This window comes from Populus alba, chromosome 2 (assembly GCF_005239225.2).
Source record: "Populus alba chromosome 2, ASM523922v2, whole genome shotgun sequence".
Classification (NCBI taxonomy): domain Eukaryota; kingdom Viridiplantae; phylum Streptophyta; class Magnoliopsida; order Malpighiales; family Salicaceae; genus Populus; species Populus alba.
The window spans coordinates 2957611-2984086 of NC_133285.1; the positions used below are offsets into that span (position 1 = coordinate 2957611).

At 33.4% G+C, this 26476-nt stretch overlaps 3 protein-coding genes and 1 long non-coding RNA gene across 6 annotated transcripts; 1 reads left to right on the forward strand and 3 right to left on the reverse strand.

Annotated features, from left to right (window-relative positions):
- Positions 1–5387: 5387 nt before the first annotated feature.
- LOC118049260 (uncharacterized) lies at positions 5388–7848 on the reverse strand. 2 transcript variants are annotated; one of them, XR_012169037.1, is made up of 6 exons: positions 7352–7848; positions 7133–7273; positions 6795–6974; positions 6516–6695; positions 6155–6277; positions 5388–6073 (listed from the first exon to the last, which is right to left on the reverse strand). It is a non-coding gene; the product is annotated as an uncharacterized lncRNA (long non-coding RNA). The 2 variants fall into 2 exon arrangements; XR_012169036.1 differs by having other exon boundaries at positions 6516–6974.
- Positions 7849–9123: 1275 nt separating this feature from the next.
- LOC118049411 (uncharacterized) lies at positions 9124–12419 on the reverse strand. Of its 2 annotated transcripts, none has more exons than XM_073407289.1 (7): positions 12286–12419; positions 12090–12184; positions 11748–11848; positions 11039–11108; positions 9904–9931; positions 9751–9808; positions 9124–9604 (listed from the first exon to the last, which is right to left on the reverse strand). In XM_073407289.1, exons 1-7 carry the CDS (start codon positions 12296–12298, stop codon positions 9499–9501), a joined length of 471 nt encoding a protein of 156 aa, XP_073263390.1. In that variant the 5' UTR covers positions 12299–12419; the 3' UTR covers positions 9124–9498. The 2 variants fall into 2 exon arrangements, with proteins under 2 accessions (XP_073263390.1, XP_034915299.1); XM_035059408.2 differs by having other exon boundaries at positions 9751–9811.
- A 3092-nt stretch (positions 12420–15511) lies between these two features.
- LOC118049413 (actin-depolymerizing factor) lies at positions 15512–18074 on the forward strand. The gene is made up of 3 exons (XM_035059411.2): positions 15512–15737; positions 16049–16314; positions 17631–18074. Exons 1-3 carry the CDS (start codon positions 15714–15716, stop codon positions 17779–17781), a joined length of 441 nt encoding a protein of 146 aa, XP_034915302.1. The 5' UTR covers positions 15512–15713; the 3' UTR covers positions 17782–18074.
- A 139-nt stretch (positions 18075–18213) lies between these two features.
- On the reverse strand, positions 18214–20193 carry LOC118049412 (inorganic phosphate transporter 1-4). Its single transcript, XM_035059410.2, has one exon. It carries the CDS (start codon positions 19949–19951, stop codon positions 18380–18382), a length of 1572 nt encoding a protein of 523 aa, XP_034915301.1. The 5' UTR covers positions 19952–20193; the 3' UTR covers positions 18214–18379.
- Positions 20194–26476: the final 6283 nt, after the last annotated feature.

Below are 26476 nucleotides of genomic sequence, written 5' to 3' on the forward strand. Positions count from 1 at the left end.
CATTTTAAAATTTTCTATTATTTAATATTTTTAATGTAAATAAATAAATACTTTTAATAATATATATTATTATATTAATTTTAACCTTACCTGTAAAATACACCTCGCTCCGCCCCTGTGCGGATGTACTTCGAGTTTTTATGTCGAAGCTCTTCAATATAACTGGCCCTAGAAGCTCCTGGCTAGACTAAAAGTAAAGTTAAATGCAAAAAAAGGGGTCAAATCCGTAATCCATGACTTACGACTTGCCGACAACAGATTTTGGCTCCTCCGAAAAGGCACTTTAACATAAATTTGAGAGCTAGTTGCGTGGCTTAAGGTTTCTCTCACGGTCGACACAGCTCGGCATTTCTTGTCCTTGTGTACTAGAGATCAAGCATTGCTTTGTTTTTGTTTTTGTTTTTCGATGAATTACGATATCTTAACTGGTCACCATGTCGTTGGAATCATGCATTAACTTACCGGTTTGGGGTGACAAAACCCTATTGGCATATGCTAAACAAGATTTTTATGGACTGCTTCCTGTCGATGATCCAAGATTACACCACAAGATGATCTTCCTTCACTCTTTTTCAAGAAACAGAAAAGGTGAAAAACTATTAACAACGCTTCCAATTGTGGTAAAATGGCAAAATGAAAATCTAAGTATTCTATCGTCTTTTTTAAATAAAATTGATTTTAACCATGAAATAAATGATATTTCAATAAATTAATCTAATATTAAGATAAAAAAATATTTAATCCACCTTAATTAACTAGGGATGACCTACAAAACTCATTGGGATAATCTTCCTCGTGTAAGGAGAAGAAAAAAACACCTAAGTCAGACTACTTTTATAATAAAACTCATTGATATCAAAATGACACCTAGCCTATCAACCTGCTACCTAAAAAAAATATAGGTATTAGTAATGTGTCTTTTAAATAAATAAATAAATATATTTTATCCATGAATTTAAAATAAGTTGAATGTTAGATGATTTTTTTTTTATCTAACATTGATAATGAAACACATTGGATCAATCTAAGTCATTCCAGGTTGATATGCGAAAGCTGTTGGTAAAATCCTGGAAAAAAAAACAAGCTAGGAATCCTAAATTTTGAATTAATTTAATGTTGAAGAAAAAAATTGACAATAAAAACCCAAGTGAACTTTAGTCAATTAACCAAACTCGCAATGCAAGTCATGCATATCATCGGAATTCAATAAATTTTTTATGCCATATATATATATTATTTTTCATTTAATAGATTTTTCATGACAGTAAAGAAATGTGATATTTTCTAAAGAATTTTTTTTTAAAAAAAAAACATGATAAAACAAATCATTGATAACAAAATATGAAATAACATTTTTTTTTAATTTTAAGTTAATTAAAAAAATAAATCATTGATAAAATTGCATTTAAAAAAAATTGAGGTACTAAAAGTACATTAAAAAAAAATCTAGATGTTGTGGCTTAATTTGTCAAACTTCAATTTAGATTTTGAAATTAACCAGGTTGATTTTTTTTCCTATATCTAAAAAAGGGCCAAAAAAAGCCCAATACATTTGGCCCTCTTAAAGGAACAGGCTAGGTTCGCACACGTATGCCTGCTTTTTTTTTTTTTTTCTCATTGAAAGGGCAGACAACAAGATTTTTTTCTTTTAAAATATAGGATAATGCATAGTTGGACAAGACAAACGATGCGTCATCTCTCAACCCAGATTTCAGCCATAGATAGCCATCGTGGTAGTTAGAAAATCAAGGCTATGAATTTTTAACCCACCAAACTCATTTGTCAACCCATTTAAAGCCAAAAACCAGTTCTACAACATGTAGAAACCAATTTAGCATCCAATAAACCAAGAAAACATCTAAAACCATAAAATTAAATTGAATAAATTTTCTTTTTCTTGACTTAGATCTGTTTTTTTTAGTCAAAATCAAGACTTAAAATAACCATTATAAGACTCATCTCATCATAGATAACCTATTGACATCAATTTCAACTATTTTGATGGTTGAAAAAGGTATAAGCAATGAATTTTTTTTTTTTTAAGCTAGAATCTAATGAGCTTTTATCTCTCCTATAACAAAAATAAATTGAAAATGAGGGAAATGAATTTTGGTACTAAAATGTAATTTTTGAAAACTAAAAGGTCCAATCACCTATAAACCAAAAAAATATGAAGAACTAAAATAATTTTTTTGTATGAAATTCAAAGTCACCACTTATGTTACCCATAGTTTTTATTTTGGTTCTTTGACTTTCAACCCAATCCTTCCCCTAAAAAAATAAGTAATTGGGTGGAAATTTGAGCTCCTGACTCAATTATGAAGAGAGAAAAAAATTCGAGAATCAAACTAATTATTTTTGTAAAAATCAACCATTTCAATTCACAGTAATTTACACAGTACAAATGACTACAGCGAAAACCCAGCATATTTTAATTTTAAGCTAGAATGCCGGTCCGGCTATGGCAACAATTTGTTTCCAATTAATAAATTAGGAAATGCATGTGGAAAAAAAGGTACTACGCATAGATATAAAATGAAGATCTTGCATCTTAATAATTAATTTACAATTACATCGATCTTTTGTTTGTTGAGAGAGCAAAATACATGGAGTCCAAAGATAAATCTTGAGAAAAATATGCATGGCAACATATTGGAAACTCACCTTTAAATTTAAAGCCAATAGAGAGTCTTGGAACAACAACAAAACTAAAGTCCATGGGAGTTTTTTTTTTATTATTAAAATCCTATCTTTCAAGAATGAAATGAAAGTAGTTTTTATAAAATGACTATAAAAACATGATAAGAAAAAAAAAGACTATAATTACTAAATCACTCTCAGAAATCACAAATGTGTGTGGCATGAGGAATCCTAACAAAAGATTCATCAACTTCACAAAATTGAAAGTTAGGTATAAGAAAGTTTGAATTCAAATGTTAGATTGTTATATTAAAAGAGTTTGGGATCAAAATGAACAAAAATCAAAGTTTGAGAATCAAAGTGTAAAAACTGAAAGTTTGAAAAAGATATATTTTCTAACTTTGAAGTGTGAACCAAATGCTTAAGATATATGATTAATGGATTTGAAGTTGTTTCATTCATTTTCTTTCATTTAAAAGTCATGGTTTTGGAGTAATTCATTGTGCTATGATCATTCAACATTATAAAAACAAGTAATTTGATTGTGTTAGAAATAATTTTATTTTAATTTTATACAAAACTAAAACAAGTTCTCTCTCAATGTTATCAGAATAGTCTTTTATTTTATTATCTAGGAATCTTGATGTTATTGTATTAGATCTCCAAGTATATCTACTTTAAACCCAATAGCAACTATATATTTTGTAAAATTAATTTATTTTCATATTGCAAAAATTCACATAATCCTCCCAATTAATTATCAACAAATTAAATCCTCCTAAATGAAATCTTAGATCTGCAAATTAATTAGTAAAAGGGCTCTAGTATCACGCCGGTTTTATCCTACAATTACAAACTCGTTCAAATTTCTCAATGACACTTGGAAAATTGTTTTTAGTTCTAATATCAGGAAAAATCTATCATTATTACTGCCTGAAAACAATAAAAATTATTAATTTAAACCAAAATAAAATTTAAATCTTTTTAAAAAACTGTTCAACTACACTATCAATCACATCGGAAATAGCAAACTACATTTCAAGTCAGAAACAGTAACAAGCACTCTGTTATTTTAAATTTATTTTTATATATTAATAATTTTATTAATGATAATTTTTTGAATTAAAATATATATTAATGATATTTTTTTATACTTTAAAAATTATTTTTGATATCAGTATATCAAAATAATTTAAAAACATTAAAAATATATTAATTTAAAATTAAAAAAAATTAAAAAAATTTTAAATTTTTTTAAAATACTTATAAAACACAAAAATAAATATCTCTATTATTCTTTTCAAGTAACAAACAGCGTGGGAATAGTCGTTTGATAAGGATCGGTGCATGCATCCTTATACACGCGCGCGCGCGCCACGCACCTGGTAAAGGGATTCTTAATCTGAGGAAGTTACCGGGCTGCTCATGTCTTCGAGTGGTCCTGTATACCTGGGCTGTGTGTCTGTGTCTGTGTCTCTTTCTGGAGAAGAACATTAATTCGTTTGGAATTGTGTAAATTGACGACATGAGGAGTAATCAAAAGTAACGAAACTCTTTTACGATATATAAAGGGTTGTAAGCGGCTGTCAATGTTAGGGTATAAGAAATCCAATTAGCAGCAGATGTAAAAAGACTCGAAGATCATCGAGCTTCAGGTTGGTTGGTTCTCAATGATCATTTTAGGCTGACTTTGATGGGTTTTCAATCTATATTATTTTCCAAATGTTTTTTCAACGCTTGTAATTGTATAAGAATTCTTACCAAGGTGTAATTTTTCAGAAAAATCCGACTTGAATGCGTGCAGGGGCCCAAGTCAATGTGTAAGACGGTGACTTGAGCATGGTGACAGTGGTAATGATTACTAGTTATACTGTAGTGGTCTAATGGGAATTGGGTAGGCAGTCTGGACGCTTGCTCCTTCCTATATCATAGCATCAAGTCAACTATGCAGACTCTTCTTCATCGCCCACCTCGCCTCTTTGCAAGAAATTAGAGTCTCCATTCAAAGATGTACGCATGGAAATGTTGCCAGACATGCTTTGTTTGTTTTACAGATCTGAAAAGGGGAAAAAAGGCATTATGTGATAGATAGCATGAGTTTTTTTCAAAGAAACATGTATATCCCCACTTGTCAAGACAAGGGAGGAATTAGAATATTCGAGTGTTTTCAAAGAAATATTTTGAGTTTTTAGGGGGGGGGGGGGTATAAAATAATTCATGAAAGTATAAGTTTCTGAACTGAGATTAAATCTTACGAACTTGATTATCATTATCGTTTAATAAATGTTAGGCAGTGCTCACATTATAATAGAGATGGAGAGGAGGAGATGCTCATCTTATAAAGAAGTGGCTTTCCAAGCCTTTCAAGTATCAAGTGAAGAAGAAAGTGCAATCCAATCCCATAAAATTGACTGATACATTCTGTGAGGTGTTTGTTTTTACTAGTAGAGAGATTAATAATTGTTCTTTTATTATTATTTTTTTAGTGAAATACTTCTATACTTATCCTTGAGATAAACATGTAAATTCTATAGTGTTTTATTTTTTATTTTACGCGTAATATTGCTTCTGCATGTCGTAATCCTAACATTATACGCTAATGTGCTCAAATCATGGATATTAATAGTGAATGTGAGCCTACCAATAAGCTGTGTGTGTGTGTGTGTAATTGGTGAGATGAGTTTGATAATATTAACATGTAAAAACGATTTTAAATCATAAAAAAATTAATTAAAAACAAAAAAAAATTAAAATTATAAAACTTGGATTACACGAGGACCTCGAGCAGCCCCTTGACAGTTCATTCGCAATCAAGTTCCATTCACGAAGAATCTTGATGATTTTATACCGGCTGCTGCTCATATATTATCATGGTTCCTCCTCTTATGAGCTTAAAGTTGCAGGGGGATGCATCGTCAGATGGCTGCTGTTACGTCTAATCGCACTTACGCTTTGAATTCCTGCAAAAGATAGGGGATATATTGGCTAGAAAATGAAGTCGTGTTGTTTTCAATTGATGGATTATTAAACTCCATATTTTATTCAAATATATTTCCTGTTTCGCGTTCCAGTCCAACAATATTTGATAGCTCTTTGAATATAGGTGGAGATTGAACTGACTTCTATCCTGCAATCTCAACTTCACTTAGACCCTTTCGCTAATGAGGAAAACTTCTTCGTGCTCAAAGCATATGCAGCAACCAGCCATCCCTTCAGTGCATCTTCACCAGTAGCGTTTTGATCCAATACCAAATCAATCCATTTATTTCCAGGACTTAGGAAATAATTCTTTCAATTCATTAAGTTTTGAAGGCTTCACCACTCTGTACATAGCCTGTCCAACTTTTACATTGCCAGCATCTTCTACAAATCCTCCTGGAAATAAGAGATCTTCATGATATCTAAGATCAGCAGGGCTTGATATTTTCCCTGTCTGAGTTGGATGAAAGATGAAGAGATTAGTCAGGTGGAAATAAAAAAGCAAAAGTAGGGCATGCTGAGCTGTGAAACAAACCTTGACAAGATCAGCCACAACCATTGCCGTCCTCTGTGGATTCAATGTATTAACAGGGGTAGCTCGCATTTCTTCAATATCACAACAAACGTGTACATTAGAAAGAAGAGGCCCAACAACTACCTGCAAGAAATGTTGGAAAATAGAAGCTCAGAGTTCATTTAGACAACATAGACAACTAAATCAGCACATATGCAAAACATTCCCGATAAATCACAAGGTTTACTTTTTTTGTATTGAATAAAACAAAGCAAAGAATCAAGCAAGTCTTGCGGCAGATATATTTATAAAATACACTATTTGATCAACACGAGTTTCAGTTTCTCAAGTTAATTTAAACATGCCAGTGGCTGATTCAAACCTGGCTTGAGAGTTAACACGTTCCAATTGAGGTTGTGGCCTCAAACAGCACCACAGCAAAGCACAGAGCATGCCAGCCACACTTTTGAGCTTGTTAGCCAAGAAGATGAATGCAGCACGGGGATCCCAAAACACAGCTTCAGTGTTGGGTCATAGTAATGCTCTTCTAAACATCAGCAACCTTTGGAAATGGCCATCCACACTCGCTTTCAGGAACACATGCATAATGCAAAACAACAAATCAAGTACTTGTATCAGATAGCAATGGTAAACTTTGTACCTTCCTCTGCATTGATGAGCAGACAGTGGATGCCAATTGAATTCCTACTCCTAGTCCAAGAACATTGAAAAGTATCGAGATGGCCTCCCCTTTTGCAAACAGGTCACTTAGATTGCCTTCTTTTGCAAATGAAGAATATAGTGGCAACCTTTTTGCCCTTGCTGCAACTACTGCCATCCCCTATCAAATCCATGGAAGAGAAAGTAAAATAAACATATCGGTCCATGCCAAAATGGAGGACAGCAAAGACATAGATGAAGACAAAGGCCAACAAGATCCATAATGAGCTACCTTAATATTTTTATGCAGATTTAAGTGGTTGTTAACCTAAAATATACCTTCGCAAAATTGCCAGGTCCAGCCACCTCAAGAAAAAGATGTGGACATAACGGAGAAAGAACTTCTAAGCCTGTGCCCAAATCGTAAAGCACATCAGCTGCAGCAAATAAAACCCCTCCAAGTCAGACCCCAGCCAACTCCTGTCCAAATTCATTATGTGAGAAGAGTCAATAAATAAAAAAAAGAAAAACTCAGGTTCTAGGCCCGAGAAAACAAACCTCGGATTCTCCAATGGTTTGGCTCTGAATCCATTCTAGCACCCAAATTGCTACATATAAGCTTCCCTACATGCTGCATCTCATCCTTCAGTATCTGCTCATCAACAATATTAATGAAGACCAGAAGAGAAACGCAAATTAGGGCTAATATTCTACCATCTTTAATGAAGTTTACCCAGCTCACTACTGTTGCTTGTGCAGGAGTGGGACGCAAGCCTGCAGCAAATAGTAGCGACTGCAAAGCAGTAAGAACATGGAGAAAAGACCCCAAAATTACAGCTCTCATTTCATAAGATCAAAAGAAGTTCTACTTACATAAATACATGTTAACAGCATTAGTAAAAGTATACATACGAGATATCCATTTCAGAGAATCAACAAAGATAAAGGCATCAGCATTGCACAGTATCTCTAGCCATCAGGGACGAGAAACTAAATTAAGTTAAGACAAAGAAATTGAAGTCTGATGTTAACTCAGAAGAGTCCTAGAAGAAGACCTGAGTGGATGGCACAGATAATGCAGCCCTAGAAAAGTGTTGCAGCGCACGAAATCACGTGTATCTAAGATATCCCTCATTCACACTAGCTTTTTTTTTTTTTTTCATAATAAAGCTGCCCAGTTGTGAGTATACAGTTGCCAAATTCGCACTGCCAATACCAACTAACCTGCAAGGATATCCTGAAGGAAAAAACTTGCTCGAGAAAGATTCAACGACTCTGTGATACACTGGTCTTGCATCATCAACTACATTCACCTGTTGTTTGCATACAAATGTCACAAGCTGAACTTAAATTCCCCAAGCTGTAAACTTTATTATAATTATTGGCTTCTTTTATCAAAATTAAAGAAACCCATGATTTAATTTGGTCCACATGGCTCACGGTTACACGGAATAGAAGGATCAAACTATTTTCCAGAAATGAAACAACTACGCACTCCAAATTTGTAAGAATGCATAAAAGAGAAAGGAGATTAGAGTTAGAAAATCCCAGAAAAAGGAATTAATTCTAGGAGATAAAATATAATTAAATCGATTGAACGCCAACATAAATAGAGACGAGCTGCTATCCCCCAATTTAGCCCATGTGCTCATGATAATTGGACAAATGACCCCTTAAAAAAATATTTCATCAAACTTACCCTCATATTTATGTTTTACACTCGCATTTCATCAATTTAGTCCATTTGTATTGAATTAGTGATGACAATGAATCTGGTTGGAGTTGGGTTTTGCTCGCTCGAGCTCTTTTCTTGGTGGCTAGCTTTTGGGCAGCTATTCAACTATTCTGACTATGTTTTCTACTGTGAATTCTTTCGACTCTTCAATGTTTGCTTTGAAAAAGAATAGGATTATCTTACGTGTAAAGGAAGAGCTGCTAGTAACAAGTGAGGGAAGGAACCCTTGGAGAGGACATCGACATGAAGTAAAGAGCCCTTACCCCTTAGTTATAATCAATAAAGAAAAGCGAGGACGAGATCGAATACGCCGAGCCAAATCTTCTTCATGTAAAATTTACTGTGTATCTTCGTCTTCAACCCAGTCGGATCGAATCAGGAGGGGAACTTTCTTCAATAGTGGGTATCTGGTTTGATCCCCTTTTTATTTTTAAATCAATTTAAAAAAAAATTATACTTTAAAAACAAACTAGAATTTTAGCAGAATTTCAAGAGGGACACACCCATTTCATTTTACCAGCATCAAACTGAATTTCAACTTTCAAGCATACAATCATGGACCTCTAGTTTCTTCAGCTTTTACAAGAGAATGTCGTTTGTCTTTAAAAGGAGCACTTGAATTCAGGTTCTGTAATTTAACCATATCATTAACATATCAAGTTATCAACTATGTGGCAAAGATACAATGAAAAGTTTGTTCTTTTCTTTGACAACAACAACAGTTGATAACATGTACATAGGGAATTCAGCTCTAGGATTTAGACAATGTAACAACGCATTATAGAGCAAGTGGGTTTGTTAATTCGGCTCTAGGATGTAGATCATTTGTAACAAAGCATTACAGTACAAGCGGGTTTGTCTGCTTGGACTACCCACAAAGGATGCAAGGAATAAACCGCTGCGGAGAATTCTGATCTAGGATCCAGACCATGCAATGGCCAACTAGCATTTCATCTTACGCAACAATTTTTCACAATGTCAAATCTGCATCATCATCGTAGTCAAAATCTGGATCAGCTGAAGGCCTTGTTCTTTTAGTATCTCTTGATGCACCTCTTCCCTTCTTTGGCTTTCCTCTGAAAAATAAATCAGGTGAAGCTATATGCTGTCACTTTCTAAATTCTCAATGTCATCATTTAAATTTAACAAGTCATCCCAATAATTCATAAACCATAGGTTATAGTTATAACATAAGGTTCAGACTGATCTAAGTAGTACTCACTGTCCGTTTGCATATATGCCTCCACCCTTTGATCGACCTACACCATATTCTGACCGCCCTTCTGCGATAAACAGGATGGAGCATTAGTTTTTTTTTTTTTTTTTTAAAAAAAAAAAAGGAAGCAAAGTTGTGCAACTTCTTTATATGGCTCACCATCTCGTCCAGCTGCTTGTTCTTCAGCCTGAAAAACGTGAAGTGGAAGGGAAATATGAGTGACATATAGAGGAAATTCCTAACGGGCCAATGTCTGGGGAGAAATATCATAAGTTGTTTGATATGTTGAAAGGTCAACAAAAAGAACGTCTCAAGCCTAAAGGATCCAGTACTGATTAGGATCCAGTACTGATTCCAATGGAGCTTTATCACCAAACCAGGCAGCATCTCAAAAACCAGGTACATATACCATAGAGGGGATTGTGTAAAAGCAAAATAAAATTCAAAATGACATGCAACTTTCAGACTCCATGATCCCATTTCTATTTAGTCATGTCTAATGAACAACTCATGAACAGCAATATTTTCTTAAACAAGTTTTCCATATAGTAGAAGTACTCTTCAGGAAAGCCGAATGCCTTTCCATACAATCTCCAAGCTATTATGGTTTGAATTCCAAATGGCTGCACAGTAACCTTTCCAGAAAACTCAAACCCAAGCACGCCCTAGCATCAGGGTCATAGCAGCCTTGTCATACAGGTATATACACCAGGACTGATAAAACTCCAAAATTCTTGAAGGCATGGTTGTCATGTGTAAACCGTCTGGTCTTTTTTTTCCAGTTGTTGATGAGTTTAGATGCTGACAGACAATTTTTTTTGTGCTTTGGTCTGAAGCTTTTTTCAAGAAAAAACAACCTTTTGTGGATACGTCATGTCAGTTTTTAATAGATCCCTTTTACATTCAGAGAACTCAATGTGAGGTGAAAAGCACCAATCACATGTTTCAGAATTCTCATCACCCGAATTATGTGTTTTACATGCAAACAGGAATAATTTAAAGGCATTTCATAAGCCTTTTGGCACAAAATGGCTTTAGCAAAACACCATATCTTTCAAAAGAGCAATGCCTAAGAGGTCCGAACTATATCTCAAGCAATTAGGTTCATTATAAATGACTATTTTCAGTTTGTCATGGTTTCCATTCTTTCCTTTTCCTTTTTTTAAGCATAGACATTGAGCATCCCTGGAAACTCCTTTATAAGGACATAAAGGAAAAATATTGTTAAGAGAAAGAAAATAAAAAAAATTGGAAGTGCTGCCATTACTAAGCATTTAAGACTTATAACACATACTGCTGGTGAGGTGACTGAAGACAATGAGAAGAGCCTATCTTCAGGCTGGAACTTCCTAGACCGCTTTAAGCTGCGATTATAAGCTTGAAGTCAATTACATAATATGCATGGTGATCCACCTGAATCCAAATCCAAAATGTATATGCATACCTTATATATATATATATATATATATATATGCGTGTTGCTGTGTTTTTATCTTCCACTTTTTAATGAATGTTACTGTATAGAAGGGACCAGACAATGTAAAGCATCTATTCTCGTTTTGTCTATAATAGGTTCACATGTCAAAGCTTCCCTATTACACATAATCAACCTCACAAGAAAAGGCTGTGATCCATCATTACCTATACCTCAGTCATGTTGCTTTCATTAACACAAAGATAAATCTGTTTGCTTTCTTAGCACTCGTTCATTATAACTAAGATGCTAATAATTGCTAGTGTCCACCCTCAGTGTCATTTTTTTGTGCTATCAGTAATTGTAGCAACAAGTATTTTCATGACCCATAACCAAGGGCACCAATCAAATTTCTGCAAATTACAAGTATCTATGTCACATGAATTTTTTTATGCATGACTTCATATATCAGCATACAAGGAGGGGGGAAAAATCAAAAGAGGAACTTCACAAATAGAGACAAGGGGTGGAAAAACTATTTGAATCAAAGCGGAGGAAATAAATGAAAATCACAATATCCACTCCATACAGTGCAGTGTTCTTGGATGAAGATAGAAACCCTTCGAAACCTTTCAATACATTACCACACTGCCCCGGATCCTGCAAATAACTTGTCTCCAAATCATAAACCTGAATCAAGAACATGCTTCCTTGTTAAAATCAAAACAAAAATGATATAAAACTAGTTCCACCTGACCAACTCAAGCATAAAAAACAGAGCCCAGAGAAAATTTCAGCCAAAAAATTCAACTTGTTGCTTAAAGAGTCAAAACTTTGGGCAGCATTGCAGAACCCAGAAAGAAAAACAGTATGGCAGCACCAAATTTAAGAGTATTATTCAAATTAATAGTAAAATTAAGGAATAAAGAACCTGTTTTTCGATAATACGAAGCTCATCATGCAGCTTGGCTCTTTTGCTTAAAAGATTTGCAAGCATTGCAGCTGGATTTGAAGACCCTCTTTGCCCTAATTATAAAAAAAAAAAAAAAAAAACATCAACTTTAATCGCATCGCAACAGAAATTCAAATACCGATTCAACAAAGGCCATCATGAATCAGCGGGTTACCTTCAGCATCCATTTTGCGCGCGAGAATTTTGAACAATCAGAGATCAAAGTTTACAGGTTTGGAAAAGCCCTAAACCTAAATTGGACTGACATGAAAAGAGAAGAAAAAATTAAAAAACTGATAGCTGACACGTGTTTTTTTTTAATTAAAAAAATAACGGCAGTATCATCGCGTTTGGACTAATGGGCCCCGATATGGATATCGAATAATCTGGGCTTGATATTGAGCCTGGCCTCGTAGAAAATACAAATAAATAGTTTATAATATTAGAAAAGGTTCAGCAGGACGCGGCGAGCAGATCACGTTGATACACGTAAGGGAGGGACATAGACATGCACGTGCGGGGAGTTCGGATGGTATGTGCACGTGCATCTCAAATCATCAATGTTTAGATTCTTAGAGAAAAATATCCTTTAAAAATATATTAATTTGGATGCATAAAGATGTGATATCGGTAACTTGTTAATTCAAAATTTATTTTGAATAAGATTATTTTTTAAAAAAAATTAATTCTAGTTAATTTATCTAATTTTGTGTTTTGAACCAAATAATTTTAATTAATATAATACTTATTAATGATTAAAAAAATGTTTTTTTTTTACGATAACAAGTGTTTTTTTTAACAATTTATGTTCAAATGAGAGTTAAAGTTTGATTTTCAAGATAATTTTAAGTATGTATTTTAATATAAATATAGTATTTTACATTGATTTAAGAAATTCTTTTAAATATCAATTTAAAAGTTTAAATCTAAAAAATAAATATACCTGCTTAACTATTAACAAGATTTATTAAGATTCGAAGTGGAAAAAAAAATAGAAAAAAAACAAGTGGATGATTGTCGAGAACGCACTTGGTGGGGGAGTGGGGCCCTATGATGATACAAGATTCGTTGTTCAATATTGTAAAAGCCAAAAGCTACAGGTAGTAGCGTTAATGCAACGCACCGTCCCTTCATAATGTTTGGTCAGCTTTTCTTTCTCTGTTGGCTCACCGGCTTTTTCTTATCCTTCGATTTTTTTTTTATTATTATAAATATCTAAATTAATTTGTGTGTAACTTCAAAAAAAATTCAACTTCATAATTATTAAAATTAATATAAATCTGAAATTAATAATAATATAAGTTTTTGGTAACTTAAAAATAACTCAAACTCATAATTATTGAATAATAAATTTAATATACGACCAGATGAATTAATTTTTTTTATTTATAACTTCTTTATTTTTTTAACTTTTTTAATGTTAAAAGTGATCACTTCTTTCTTTCTAGAGTTATTTTCAAACTAAACCAATAAAAAAACTACAAGTAAAACCTTTTTAATAAAATAAGTATTATTTGCAATGATATAATGTGAAGTTGTGTATTTGTTATTGTGTTTTTTAAAATTGCTTAAATCTTTAAAAGATATTTTTAAAAAAAAAAATTTATGTTAGTACATTAAAATCATTTAAAATACTAAAAGAATATTAATTTGATGTCTTTTAATATAAAACACATTAAAACACAAAAGCTACCATACTCTTAAACACAAGCCAAGCATATATTTAACATTGTGATGTGGGGTGTTTTTTTTAATTAAAAATACATTAAAATAATATTTTTATTATTTTTAATATTAATAAGTCAAAACCTTCTAGAAAATTCTAAAAAAAATCAATATGATATTTTTCTATATAAAAAGCATTTTGAAAACCGGCATTGTGATGTGAAATTTCATGCCAATTAATAGACATGCAAATTTCTCTTGTTTAAAATGATAGGATTGGACACCAACGATATAGTCATCTATCCTAAACTTGACTTTAGGTCTCCTTGGAAATTTCATTCCATTTCTTAAAAACTATCAAAATAACTCAACAATTCAATTAGTCGACTATGAATATGACCCCTCACCCACACAGACAAGGCTCTCCCCTTCCAAGTCGTGTAGGGTCGCATCATCACCCTTGAGGCCTCGCATTTGTATGCCACGTAGAACATACAACGGATGAAAAGAATGTGTATGTTTTCGAGGTAGTTTTTATGATAGTGACTCAAAAAATAAGTTTATAAATACATGATTAGTTAAAAATATAGTTGAAGTTATTATTTAATAAAAAATATATTTAAAAAAAAGATGAAAAAGCTATTAGGTAAATCTCATAAAGATATATAACTGATATCTAATTTTATTTTTTTCTATTAAATACAAAATTTTTACGGTGCTTTTTATATTAAAAACAAACACACTAAAAAAAAAAATGAAAACTAAAGTTATCTTGCAGGTATCAAACGCCTACTTAAAGTTATATATGTTATTATTGTATATCGTATATTGCAATACAACAACTATATATAATAATATTTTAACATTAATCTATTAAATTAATTTAAAATTATTCAAAAATTATTTTAAAATAAAAAATTAGGTGATGTTATGTTTATGTTTGGAAGTGTGATTGCAGTTATTTTTAAAAGTATTTTTTGTTCAGAAAAAGTATGCCAGTAGTTTTTTTTATTATTTTTTAAAAATTATTTTTGAGATTAGTATATTAAAATAATTTAAAAACATAAAAAATATATTGATTCGAAGAGAAAAAAAGAAATTTTTTTAATTTTTTTTAAAATATTTTTAATACCAAACACGCCTTATACCAACACAAACCGGACAATACCCATGTCATCTACTTTCTCTCTCTCGCAACAGGAAATTGGAGGACAAAAAAGGTGAAAAACCCGTACGCTCCCCTACTTATGTTTCTTGAGTGATTGACAATGATTTTAACTTTTTATAAATTTTAAAAATATATTTTTATTTGAAAAAAATATTAAAATAATTTTTATAATTTTAAATTTTTATTTTAAAAATAAAAAAAATTATTTTAATATATTTTAAATAAAAAATATTTATAATAACAAGTATCTTTCACATGGTATAATGAATGAAGTGACTCATTGATATAAGATCGACTGGTCGGTGGTTTTTTTTTCCTTTCTAAACAGTATCATTCTAAGTGTTTTTATAAAAAAATTTAAGTTAACCCGAAATATTCCATCCGACCCAAATCTTTAAACGGTTCAACCACTGAATTAACTCATATAACTATTCTTTTCACGTTACAATTCACTACCCCAAAAGCGACAACACTACACTGCAGAATTTCTACTCTCCTTTCGTCTCTTGAAAGCACTAAATTTCCATTTTCTATTTCATTTTTTTTTAACCATTACAGTATCACACAAGGATTTCTCTCTCTCTCTCTCTCTCTCCTTTTGAGTCTGGTGTATTTATTCCTTTTCTATTTTTTTCCCCTTTCCGTCCAAAACCTGGCCACCACTGGAAACCTTTTCTTTTTTTTATATAGTTCTTGTAATTAAAGCAGCTTGTGCTGTTTGTTGCTGATCTTCACACTGCTACAATTCTCACAGCTCTTTCTAAGCTGCCATGTCTTTCAGGGGAGCAAGTCGGGTAAGCCCCATCTCCTTCTCTGTTTATTTCTATAAGGGCTTGTTTTCTCTTTTTAACATGAGATTGCTTTGACTGTCTGTGGATGCTTGGTTTTGCTCATCTATGTTAACTAGGAATATTTCTATGCTAAAAGTTGCTCCCTTTCTTCTCTCTTGTTAATAAAGATTTGATCTTTAGGGATAAAAAGGAGCTAAATTGTTGTTGGGTAGAACCCATTTCCTATCATTCTTCAAAGAATGAATTTTCATACTTTCAAGTTGTGTTTTGATTTGTCAAGTTATTGTTTTTATTAATCCACTGTAAATTTCTAGCCCAATGCTTCATCCGGCATGGGTGTTGCTGATCACAGCAAAATAGCATTCGTGGAACTTCAGAGGAAGAAGGTCCATAGGTATGTGATCTTCAAAATTGATGAAAAGAAGAAGGAGGTTGTGGTGGAGAAGACTGGCGGGCCAGCTGAGAGCTATGAAGATTTCACTGCATCTTTGCCTGAGAACGACTGTCGATACGCTGTTTATGACTTTGACTTCGTGACGTCTGAGAATTGTCAAAAGAGCAAGATCTTCTTCATTGCATGGTGAGCTTCTCCTTTGATTTGCTTAATTATGATTTGGTTGATTGGATTGGAAAATTATTTAAGACGTGCTTAATTTGGATTAGCAAGATCTTCTGAAAATTGTTTGAGATATAATTAATCCACGCCATTCTTTATACGCGTGTTATGTTTACTAACTTTTACCCTCAAAAGATATTTTGTTATGTTATTTGGATGAGTTTCCTACTTGATTGTTGACTAGTTGCAATCATAAAATTGCCAAGTCTGATGGCATACTACATGTGGGATTTGATTCTGTTTCTTATTGAATGATACGGCGCATCTGGAATCCTTGAACATTTCAATATAAGCACTTTTGCACTAGCATTACATTTCCCCCCCTTCTCCATGAGCAATTTATCGCCACATAAATAGTTCAATTACGAGCATCCATTCGTGCAATGTAACACAGGGAAAGTCTTCTTGCCTTCACATGTTTAGCCCTCCACTGTTTATTGTTAGTTAGAAAAATCTCTGAAGTTCTAAATGTTAAGATTATGATAATACTTGCATAAAGCTGCGAAGGTAACTTCAGAGCTGGACATTGTTTTGCTGTAATTTGTCCACATTAACAATTGCACTTATTCATATGCATAAGATTTGTATATATACTTGTAATTTGTAAATCTATCTAGATAAGATGTTTGCACATCTTCTGGTGTTTACAATGAAAGTCAGGTTGGAATTTTTGCCCCAGTATACAGGGAATAGATATTTAGCTTCAAAAGCTACTAGAACCCTGATTTAACTGTGCTCTGGAGTCCACCCTTTCTAGTTAAACCAGGTAATTGATGTCTGATGAGGTAAGTGAGGGGGTTCTACCCTCAGAGATAATTTCACTGAAGAGCATGAATTGATATTCAATACCATTTAACTATACTATGCTCTTGATTGTTTTTCATTTTATATTTTTTTCTTTTTGTCTCATTGTATCATTTTACTTGTTTATAATAGGCCTTTAAAACCCTCACTGCAAGTATAGAATTTGTTATCTGGATTTTGAATTTTCTGAACTATGCGTTGATTCCTTGCCTGTGTTCTTATACGCCAAAGAAGTGTTGTGCCACAGCTTCATGCCAATGACTGATAAACCTTTGTTATAAAAATAACTTGGAGGTCTCCCATCTATTTTTATATACTGTCTTATGGGCAAGAGCACTGCTATTGCATTTGCAAGGGAATGCACTGCTCCTTGTTTCTTTAACTATGTTTATGCACATTTTTGTGGCTTCATCAACTCTGCGGAATAATTGAAGGCATCTAACTTTCAGTTATTCAATGTATAACCGTTTGACCAGGTCTCCTTCAACCTCTCGAATCCGTGCAAAGATGCTCTATGCCACATCTAAAGACAGATTTAGAAGGGAGCTGGATGGTATTCACTATGAGATTCAGGCTACTGACCCTACAGAGATGGATCTTGAGGTGATAAGAGAACGTGCAAATTAAAGAGTCTCTGACATTAATGGTTTCTTCCATGGAAAACGAAGTTGTGAAGCTCTTGCCAACTTACGGATTAAAGCCCTCTTGTTCCCTTAAGCTATGCACAGGATCCTTGTGCGAACAAGATAAACTACCTGTTACTTAAATAACTAGCATTGGGAAATACTGATAGAAGCTCTGTGCTATTATTGTGGAAATTAAATTCAGTTTCCTTAAAGCATGTAAGTTGGTGGATACTTGGCAATCCTACATATTTGTATCCTTTAAATTTCTTCTATTAGATACTCTTGTTTCCTTGCCCTCGTTTTTCCCTGCTGTTGCCGAGAGGTGACAAAATTGAAGTGTTGGAGGCAGCCCAGTAATTTGCTACAAGTAAGCAAGGAAAGTACTAGAAAAAATTCAGAAATTTATATGCAGGGACACAGGACACTGCTACAACGGAAAAGAAGGAAATATGATGGCTAACCGACGATGTTCAGCACTAGAAGCTGTCGCAGAGAAACATGAATTCGATTTGCAAAAATACGAGAATGAACTACTGCCCAATAAAATAAAATAAAATAAAATTGATTCGGTTATTTTCCTTGTGTACTTCAGACCACCGTTACTGCTCCTCAACCTCATTTTCGCCGGACATCTCCTCAAGAGATTTCCCCTTTGATTCTGGCACCAAGAAAGTAAACAGCAGGCCCAAGAGGTTGACCACACCCAGTACAAGAAGCGAATTGCGCACCCCAATACCTGCAGGGTATCCTGCATCGGCCTTGGCCTTGTCTTGATTTTGAGCCAAATATAAGAAACCAAACGCACCAACTATAGCCCCGAGCTTCCCTGATGCTGCTGATATTCCGTGGCAGGTAGACCTCAACCTTGCTGGGAATATCTCGGCTGGCACAACAAATGTGGTGGCATTGGGTCCGAAGTTTGCAAAGAAGAAGGTAAATGAGTACAGGACCACGAATCCAATTCTATTCTCACTGTGGGTCCAGTGTTTGTAAGGAATTGCAATCGCAAACATAAACACTGTCATGAAGAAGAAACCCATCAGTTGGATGGCAAACCTTCCGATTTTATCAATAAAAGCCACCGTGAACCAGTAGCCTGGGACAGTACTGCATAAAGCAATCAGTGTTTGCGCCCTTGCAATTCTATAAACCTCTTGAACTGCATTCATAGTTTTTGCCGGAGGAATCCATCCAATTGCGCTAAAGATATCCTTTTGGAAAAGATTTTGGCTGTAGAATGCAATGTCAAGCAAGAACCACGTGCTTGCAGTTCCCAACAAGTGAAGCCCGTGGCGACGAAGAAACTTCGACGAGAACAAACCAAAAGAGTTGGCTGGTTGCCCATCAAGCTTCTCAATCTTCTGGGTTTCTGCTTCAATGTCAACTTGCAAAACCTTCGACATGTCAGATGCTGCCTGCTGGGCATTCTTGGCAACAAGGGCCGTGTACCGAGCAGTTTCGGGCATCTTCATTCGCCAATAGTAGGTCATTGCTGCTGGTAGTGCTCCGACCATTACAATGATTCTCCAAAGATAGTCTGCTTGAGGGATGGTTGAAGCGATTGGATCAACTTGATAAGCAGGAGCACTGTACTTGGCTTCGAACACAGATGATATAATTATAGCAAATATCCCGCCAGCTAAAATCCCAAAGCCCTGCATGGCAAACACCGCTGCAATGAAGGCACCACGAGTTTTCTTGCTAGCATACTCAGACATGATGGTTGCAGAAAGCGGGTAGTCACCACCAATGCCAAAACCAAGCCAGAATCTGAAGAAGCAAAGGGTTGACATGACAGCCTTGGCATCGTGTCCTAAAGAAAGGCCAGAACAAACAGAACATAAGACCATGAGCATCAGAGTCAGCCCATAGACCCTCTTCCTTCCCAATTTGTCACCAAGCCAGCCGAAGAAGAGCTGGCCGGCTAGAGTTCCAACGAGTGCCACACCATTAACAGCTGCTGATACGTTGGGAGGCAACGATCCAGGCTTCGCTGCACCGTCGACATGGTAGTAAATGCGGCCAAGCAACTTTGTGACAAGGGATATGCAGAACAGATCATATGCATCGGTGAAGAAACCCATTCCAGCAATAATGATAGCAGTGAAATGGTACCATTGTGTTTTTGCCACATCTAGTGCGTTAAGCACCTCCAGCTGTTCCTTGGCCATTTCTTGCAATGTTCACTAACACACCCTTCTCCGCTAATATATCTGCATGCATGGTTTTTGAACAACACCAACATATATATAAGAACATGCACTCTTTACACATCATGCGAGATGCTTGAACAAAACACCCAAATTAGCCAGATGACAAACATGAATGTCACCAACTCCTATAGGGCACAATCTTTGTTTTTTTCTCACGTTAATGGATATATGCTCGGGCTAGCTTGCATGTCAATAGAGACCAGGTACTCTCCCCCTGCAATCTTAAGATGCACCCTCGACATAATGCACTCGAAGAAAAGTCGCCAACTCCTATAGGGCAATCTAGTCTTGATGTAAATATTAACAGGCAACAGTCATTCTATATTCCGAACCCGGAAAAGAATCATAAAAAGGAAAACTGGTGATCCTAGCTAAACCCAAGAAGAAAGAATCAATGCATATCAAACAAAAAGATGGCAATCAATATATATTTTCAAGAAAAGATGAAATGGAAAAGCCGCAGCCTCTTCAGTATCATAGCTATATCAAAATTTTAAACAAAGAAAAACACAAGAACGCAAAAATGCATCGTTAATTTATATTGTATGCTGCAAATTTAAAAGTCATCTCCAACAAATGAAGTTTGCAAGAACATTAAACAGGAACATTAAAAGAAAGAAAGACATGCATAACGAAGATCAGTTTCCTGACCTGAACCTGCTTCCTTTCTTGATCAGATAGTATTAGAAAGGAGATAGAGATGTCGAGACTCGAGTGATGGAGGCGGAGACAAGGTCTAGGTCAGGTGAGGATTTTTTTGTGGATTTAAGTACTAAAATAATCTCCAAAAAATTCCAAGAATATACCAACCGTGCATTCCCTCCAGCCTCGCTCTTATAACTCGGTCATATCCTACTATTTCTCCTGCAAAATCTCAGCGGTTTCACTATATCTTCCAAACCTCAAATATTTCGTTGGCAGTAATTGGCACATTCCATGGCATATTATTTCTCAATTATGCTACATAATATAGAAACATTCCAGGTTGGGTTATCTTGTCTGTATAATCTTAGCCCTTTTATTTTCTTCCATTTTAGTCTCTCAAACCGAGTCGAGCAACTCTATATGGAGTGGGATTAGGGACAGCTGTAGCATGGAATATGTAGACGCAAAGATTCTTTGGACATGACAGTTTCTGATCATGTGTATATGAAACGAATATTATGATGCAGTTATATTGTAAGATCGTCAGGGTGCTTTTCATCGTCGAATATATATTATGAAACGAATAATAATAATAATAATACCACTAAAAATCACTGGCAATGAGCATGGAAGTTGAAAATACATCATCTAGACAGATCTCCGCTTGGACTATCAATTCGTCGTCCCTGGGGAAAAAAACATAAAGAAAGACAAGAAATTAAAACACATCATTCTTTATTTCACATGGAAACAGAATTTGAACCTAAATATCCCCTGCCCCCATGTTTCTTTAATTAACATTTACATCCACAATGTCATGTAAACGTAGAACAGTGAAGGAGCAGAACAAGAAGCAGAAAAGAGAGACTTGGTTTTTCAAACATAATTATTGGACCAATTAACTAAAAACTAAACGAACTTTCGTAACCCAGTATCAACAGCGAAGTAGCTGGGTTTTTTTCCTTTTCTTTTTCTAAACAAAAACATTGTTTTTTTTTCAATCTTTTTTTTTTTTAATTTCATATTTTAATATTTTTTAATTTTAAATTAAATTTTATAATTTATTTTGATTTACAATTTCAAACTCACCGTGAGGCTTGAAAAAGGTAACCTAGGTTATGATTTGGGAAGATTTAGTGGAAAAATCAGGTTGAACGTAGGCTCTATGGATGGCCTCTCGGGCAACTTCTCTGGTTCAAAAGGAAGAAAAAAAATAAACAATATTTGAGTAAACAGTGGCATGTCATTAAATTAAAGTTATTTTTCAATTTAGCCTATGAACTTTCAAAATCTTTCAATTAAGCTCAAAATTGTCCTTGTCATTAATAACCTTTTCAATTACACCCTTGGAATTTTGCTATCATGCCCTTGAATTGCTGCATGCCTTATGAAATGATTCTTAGTTTTGAATTTTTTCAATTTAGTCTTTAATTGACTCTTTAAACTTCTAATTCTTTCAATCTCACCCTTGATTAAATCAATTAAACCCTTGGAACCTCAATATCTATTCAATTCGGTCCCTGGACTTTTATTCCTTGCAATTTTTACCCTAATTGATTCATGAACTTTGATACTTCTCCAATTAAGACCGTAATTGCATTAGTTAACCCAATCCAATGTTCAATTACATCCCTAGACCTATTAATTCCTCTAATTTTAGCTAAATTGACTTCAAAACTTTAATTTTTTTTTCAATTTAACCCCTGATTTTGAGAAAACCTAAAATTAAGTTACAGCAATTATGATACCCTCGCAATAAATAAGTTACTGTAATACGAATTTAATTGGTGGCATAATGGCGAGCTTATCGTCCTTGACAAACTTCAAGAAAACTAGAGTTTTCAACGGGGAGAACCGGAAAGGGTGAAGACTCGATGATTACTAATTGTGTGTTGGTGTCATGATCAAGGTGGCTTCATTCTAAAGAACAATAAACTGCACAAAAATCTATCTCTTTCTCTATCACCTTTCTCACCACCTCCACTACCTTTCTCACCACCTCCACTGTTTCTCTCCTTTTGAGAATCAAATTAGGCAAATAATAAGCACCTCAAAATGGTTTTCAGAAAGTACCAAAAGTAGCTTTTCATATTTAGCTTTGTTGCTTGAAAACATCATCGGCCCAATGGATTTGTGGACGGATTTCATATGGGTCCATTTAGGCTGGCTAAATGCTGTAGTTTTTTAAAGGACAAATGCACCAAATTTGAAGTTCAAGAGGTCGTGTGGTGTTGGTGCTTCCACAACACCTGAAACTACTCCAATCTTAATTTAATCTATTCTTTTTTAATTTTCTTCATTTACAGATATTTTATTAAATTAAAATCGAGGAATATTTCTGCATCGGGATCTAATTATTGTTGATGTTATGCATTACTTGTTATTAAATATTATGTTCTTGAGGAATCTGAGGGGTTGAAATTGTTGAACGTTCATTATATATATATGGCATGATTAATTGAAGAGCTAATTAAACTAAATAAAATACAAGGCTAATGGGCTAGCTCGACGTTAGGCAACAGCTAGCATTCCACAAAGAGGAACACGTAATTCATGATATTTGTTTTTAAAAATAAATTAATACATGGATATCGTGGGCAGATCGATAAGGATTAAGGATAGCTTCACATGCTTTGAGGACAAGAAGCAATCATGGTACCACACATGGATCATGGACGTAGGATTCTCCATCTTGTATGAACGGCCGATCTTCATTCAAATCCACCACCACATAATTCAAGTTCATACCTCAACTGAACTTAATTATTGCACTAACGACCAATCAATTTAATTGATACATGTAACTTTGATGTTTTGTGTAATTCCTGCAATGAGAAAACTTATGGTGCTTGTAGAGTAATTAATGATATTTCAGCAATTATTTATGTGATGTATTTTGAAGAAAAAAAATCAACAAAAAAGAATTTTGTTTATTAACGAGTCTAATGAATTATGTTAGATTTTTTTATATAAACTGTGGTAACATAATTTTTTATCCTTATTTTTGTATATATTTTGAATAAAAATTCAAAAAATTATCTTTTTAATAATTTTAGCTATTTTAATTATTTTGTTATTTTTTTTATTTTTATTTAACTTTTGTGTGTTAAAATATCTTGAAAATCATAAAATAATTTTTTTATATAATTCATTCAAATCAAGGAATTAATTGCATATCTTACGCCTTACGGTAACAATCCCAGCAATTAAAACCAAATTTCAATCTTTAATAATTCTAGCTCTCAAATCCCATAAATATGGCTTCAGAATTATAGCCCAAATCTGCAATCAATTCCCTAAATTTTGTTCCAAGATCTATTCTCATAATCAGAACCTTGGTTCTCCATCAATACACAACACAGGGAAAAAAACCAATACAAAAAAATAAAAAATAAATAAATTCCCCATCCCATCTCAAGCCTCCCACGAGGAACATCAAAGAGGTCTGGAAATTTTTCCAGACTTCAATCTTCCCTACCAACACCATTTCCACCCAAACCGCCGCTATAATTCTCTTTTAATTAAACCAGCCACCTCTCCTCTCAAAGAAATAAACCCCCAGACATAAAGCACCACCGGTCTTCAAATAATAAAGAAAAAAATAAACAAAACAAATGAGTAATGATATTTTGATAAACTCTGGCTATTATGTAAATGATGATACTCTTCAGAGTTTGAATGTTGAAACTATTTCTTGATTAATGAAACTAGTGTTACATTAAATAGACAGATGCTAAAATTAGTTTTTGGTTATTAAAACTAGTACAGTGTCAAATTAATAAATATTAAAATTGGCTCTTAAATAATGGAATTAGTACCTTCTCTAATGGATAAACTTAGAAATCATTCTCACATGATTAAAAGGAGTTAGATTAAATGGACGGTTAGAAAATTAAATCCTCGGGCTACTATAATTTTACTTAAATATTATAAATATGTTTGTAAATGATTTATTGATGGACCAATACATGTTATTCTATATGCATGCTTCTCTGGGTCTCTTATGACTATGTAGGAAAGAAAGATGTGTAATTTATCACCTTTTGTATTATGAATGTAAGAAAGAAAATTTTCATATTTTGTGTATCCTGATATTAATTGACCAAAATTTCCTTCTGAAGCACTAGATTAATGTACTAGGTGATGTTAAGTAATTTAATCTTAAATTCCATTTTTTAAAATTTATTTTATAGTATATCATATGTGTGTATTATATTTGATGACGTATAACAAATTGAACTGATGAAATGTTGTCTTTGAATATTTTCAATAAATCTTGTTGGGGATATAATTTATTTGGATATAGATTAAAGATTGAAAATCTTGATTGAAGTGATATAGGTTGATGTTGATAATTTAAGATGTTCTTGATGTAATGGAAACTTTATTGATTTATTATTTTAAAATTTTCGGTTGTGAATTTTTTTAATGTTACATAATTTTATTTTATTAGTTAATTTTTATTTATGAAATTGTATATTTATAATGAAATATGTTGAATATTTCATCACATATATCAATTTTTCTTTGATAAAAAATTACATGAAAGTTTATTTATTTTTCATGTTATTTATTTTTATTTTATTTTATATATATATAACACAATAAATTTTGATCGATAGAAAATTGTTGTTTCTATGTTCCCTGCAGTCGTTGTCATCACCACGAGCCACCATCAAATCCACCATCAAGACAATAAATGAGCTTAGAAGAAAAGAAGAAAGGTTTTGCAGGTTCTATTTGAGAGGAGCGTGAGATGCACTTGCGTTTCAAATCCAGCAATTAGTCGGCCCGCGTGTGTATACATGCGCTCCACGTGGTCCCCCAGGAATTTTCCAGCATTTACTGGTTTTTTCCCACCTGAAGGTCAATTTCCATAGATATAACTAACTCTTATCTTAATCTTTAAAATCAATGTCAATTTTTAAGATTTTTAATTATTAAATGATAACTTTAATTTTTCATGATATATATATTTTTAGCCCCCGCTCTAACTTTCACTGAGTTGCATAGTAAATCGACCTCTATCCACGTGTAATTGACCAAAAAAATCGTTATATATATATATAGATAGATAAATCTTTTTGTCTAACAAGTGATATTTTTGCTTTAATATAAAGTTTTGATTCCATGACAGCTGTCCTCATCACCAATGACAGTTGTTATTCTAATATTATTTATTATTTCATAAAAAATAAAATAATATATATATATATATATATACACATATGTGTGTTTTATGTCAATATTAATATATGTATATACCATATTGTATTGAAAAAAACATAAAAATTCTATAAATATATCTATATAATATAAATATATATTTCAAGTTAAATTCTAGTTGATTTTATATTGAGTTTGACAATATTTACATCATATTCATATATATTATGTATGGAATAAAGTAACTATTTAAAAGTTGGTATCTATATCCACCAGAGGCTTTGATTAGATCATCATCCCTGCCTGAAACTCTGCTGCAATCATGTAATTTATGGCCGGAAAAAAGGAGAGGAAGTGAAAGTGCTCTGTATTTCTTCGTCGGAGTCTGCAGTGGTAGAGATTAACAGAGGGCACTACAAGAACAACGATGGAACCAACATATCTGATCACAGCTCCCTTCTCTCTGTTTCTTTCTTTTTTATCATCTTCCTTTTCGGGTTCTGGAATTCTTAATTTATTGAATCCACTTGCGAGGAAGGTGTACGGAAAACATATATTAATGCGAAGGTGATTGATTGGAAATATTATCCAACAGTAAGCGAGAGAGACACTACACGACAAATCCATGGCGACTACTCGACGCCAAATTTGCAGACGTCGATAAAGCTTGAA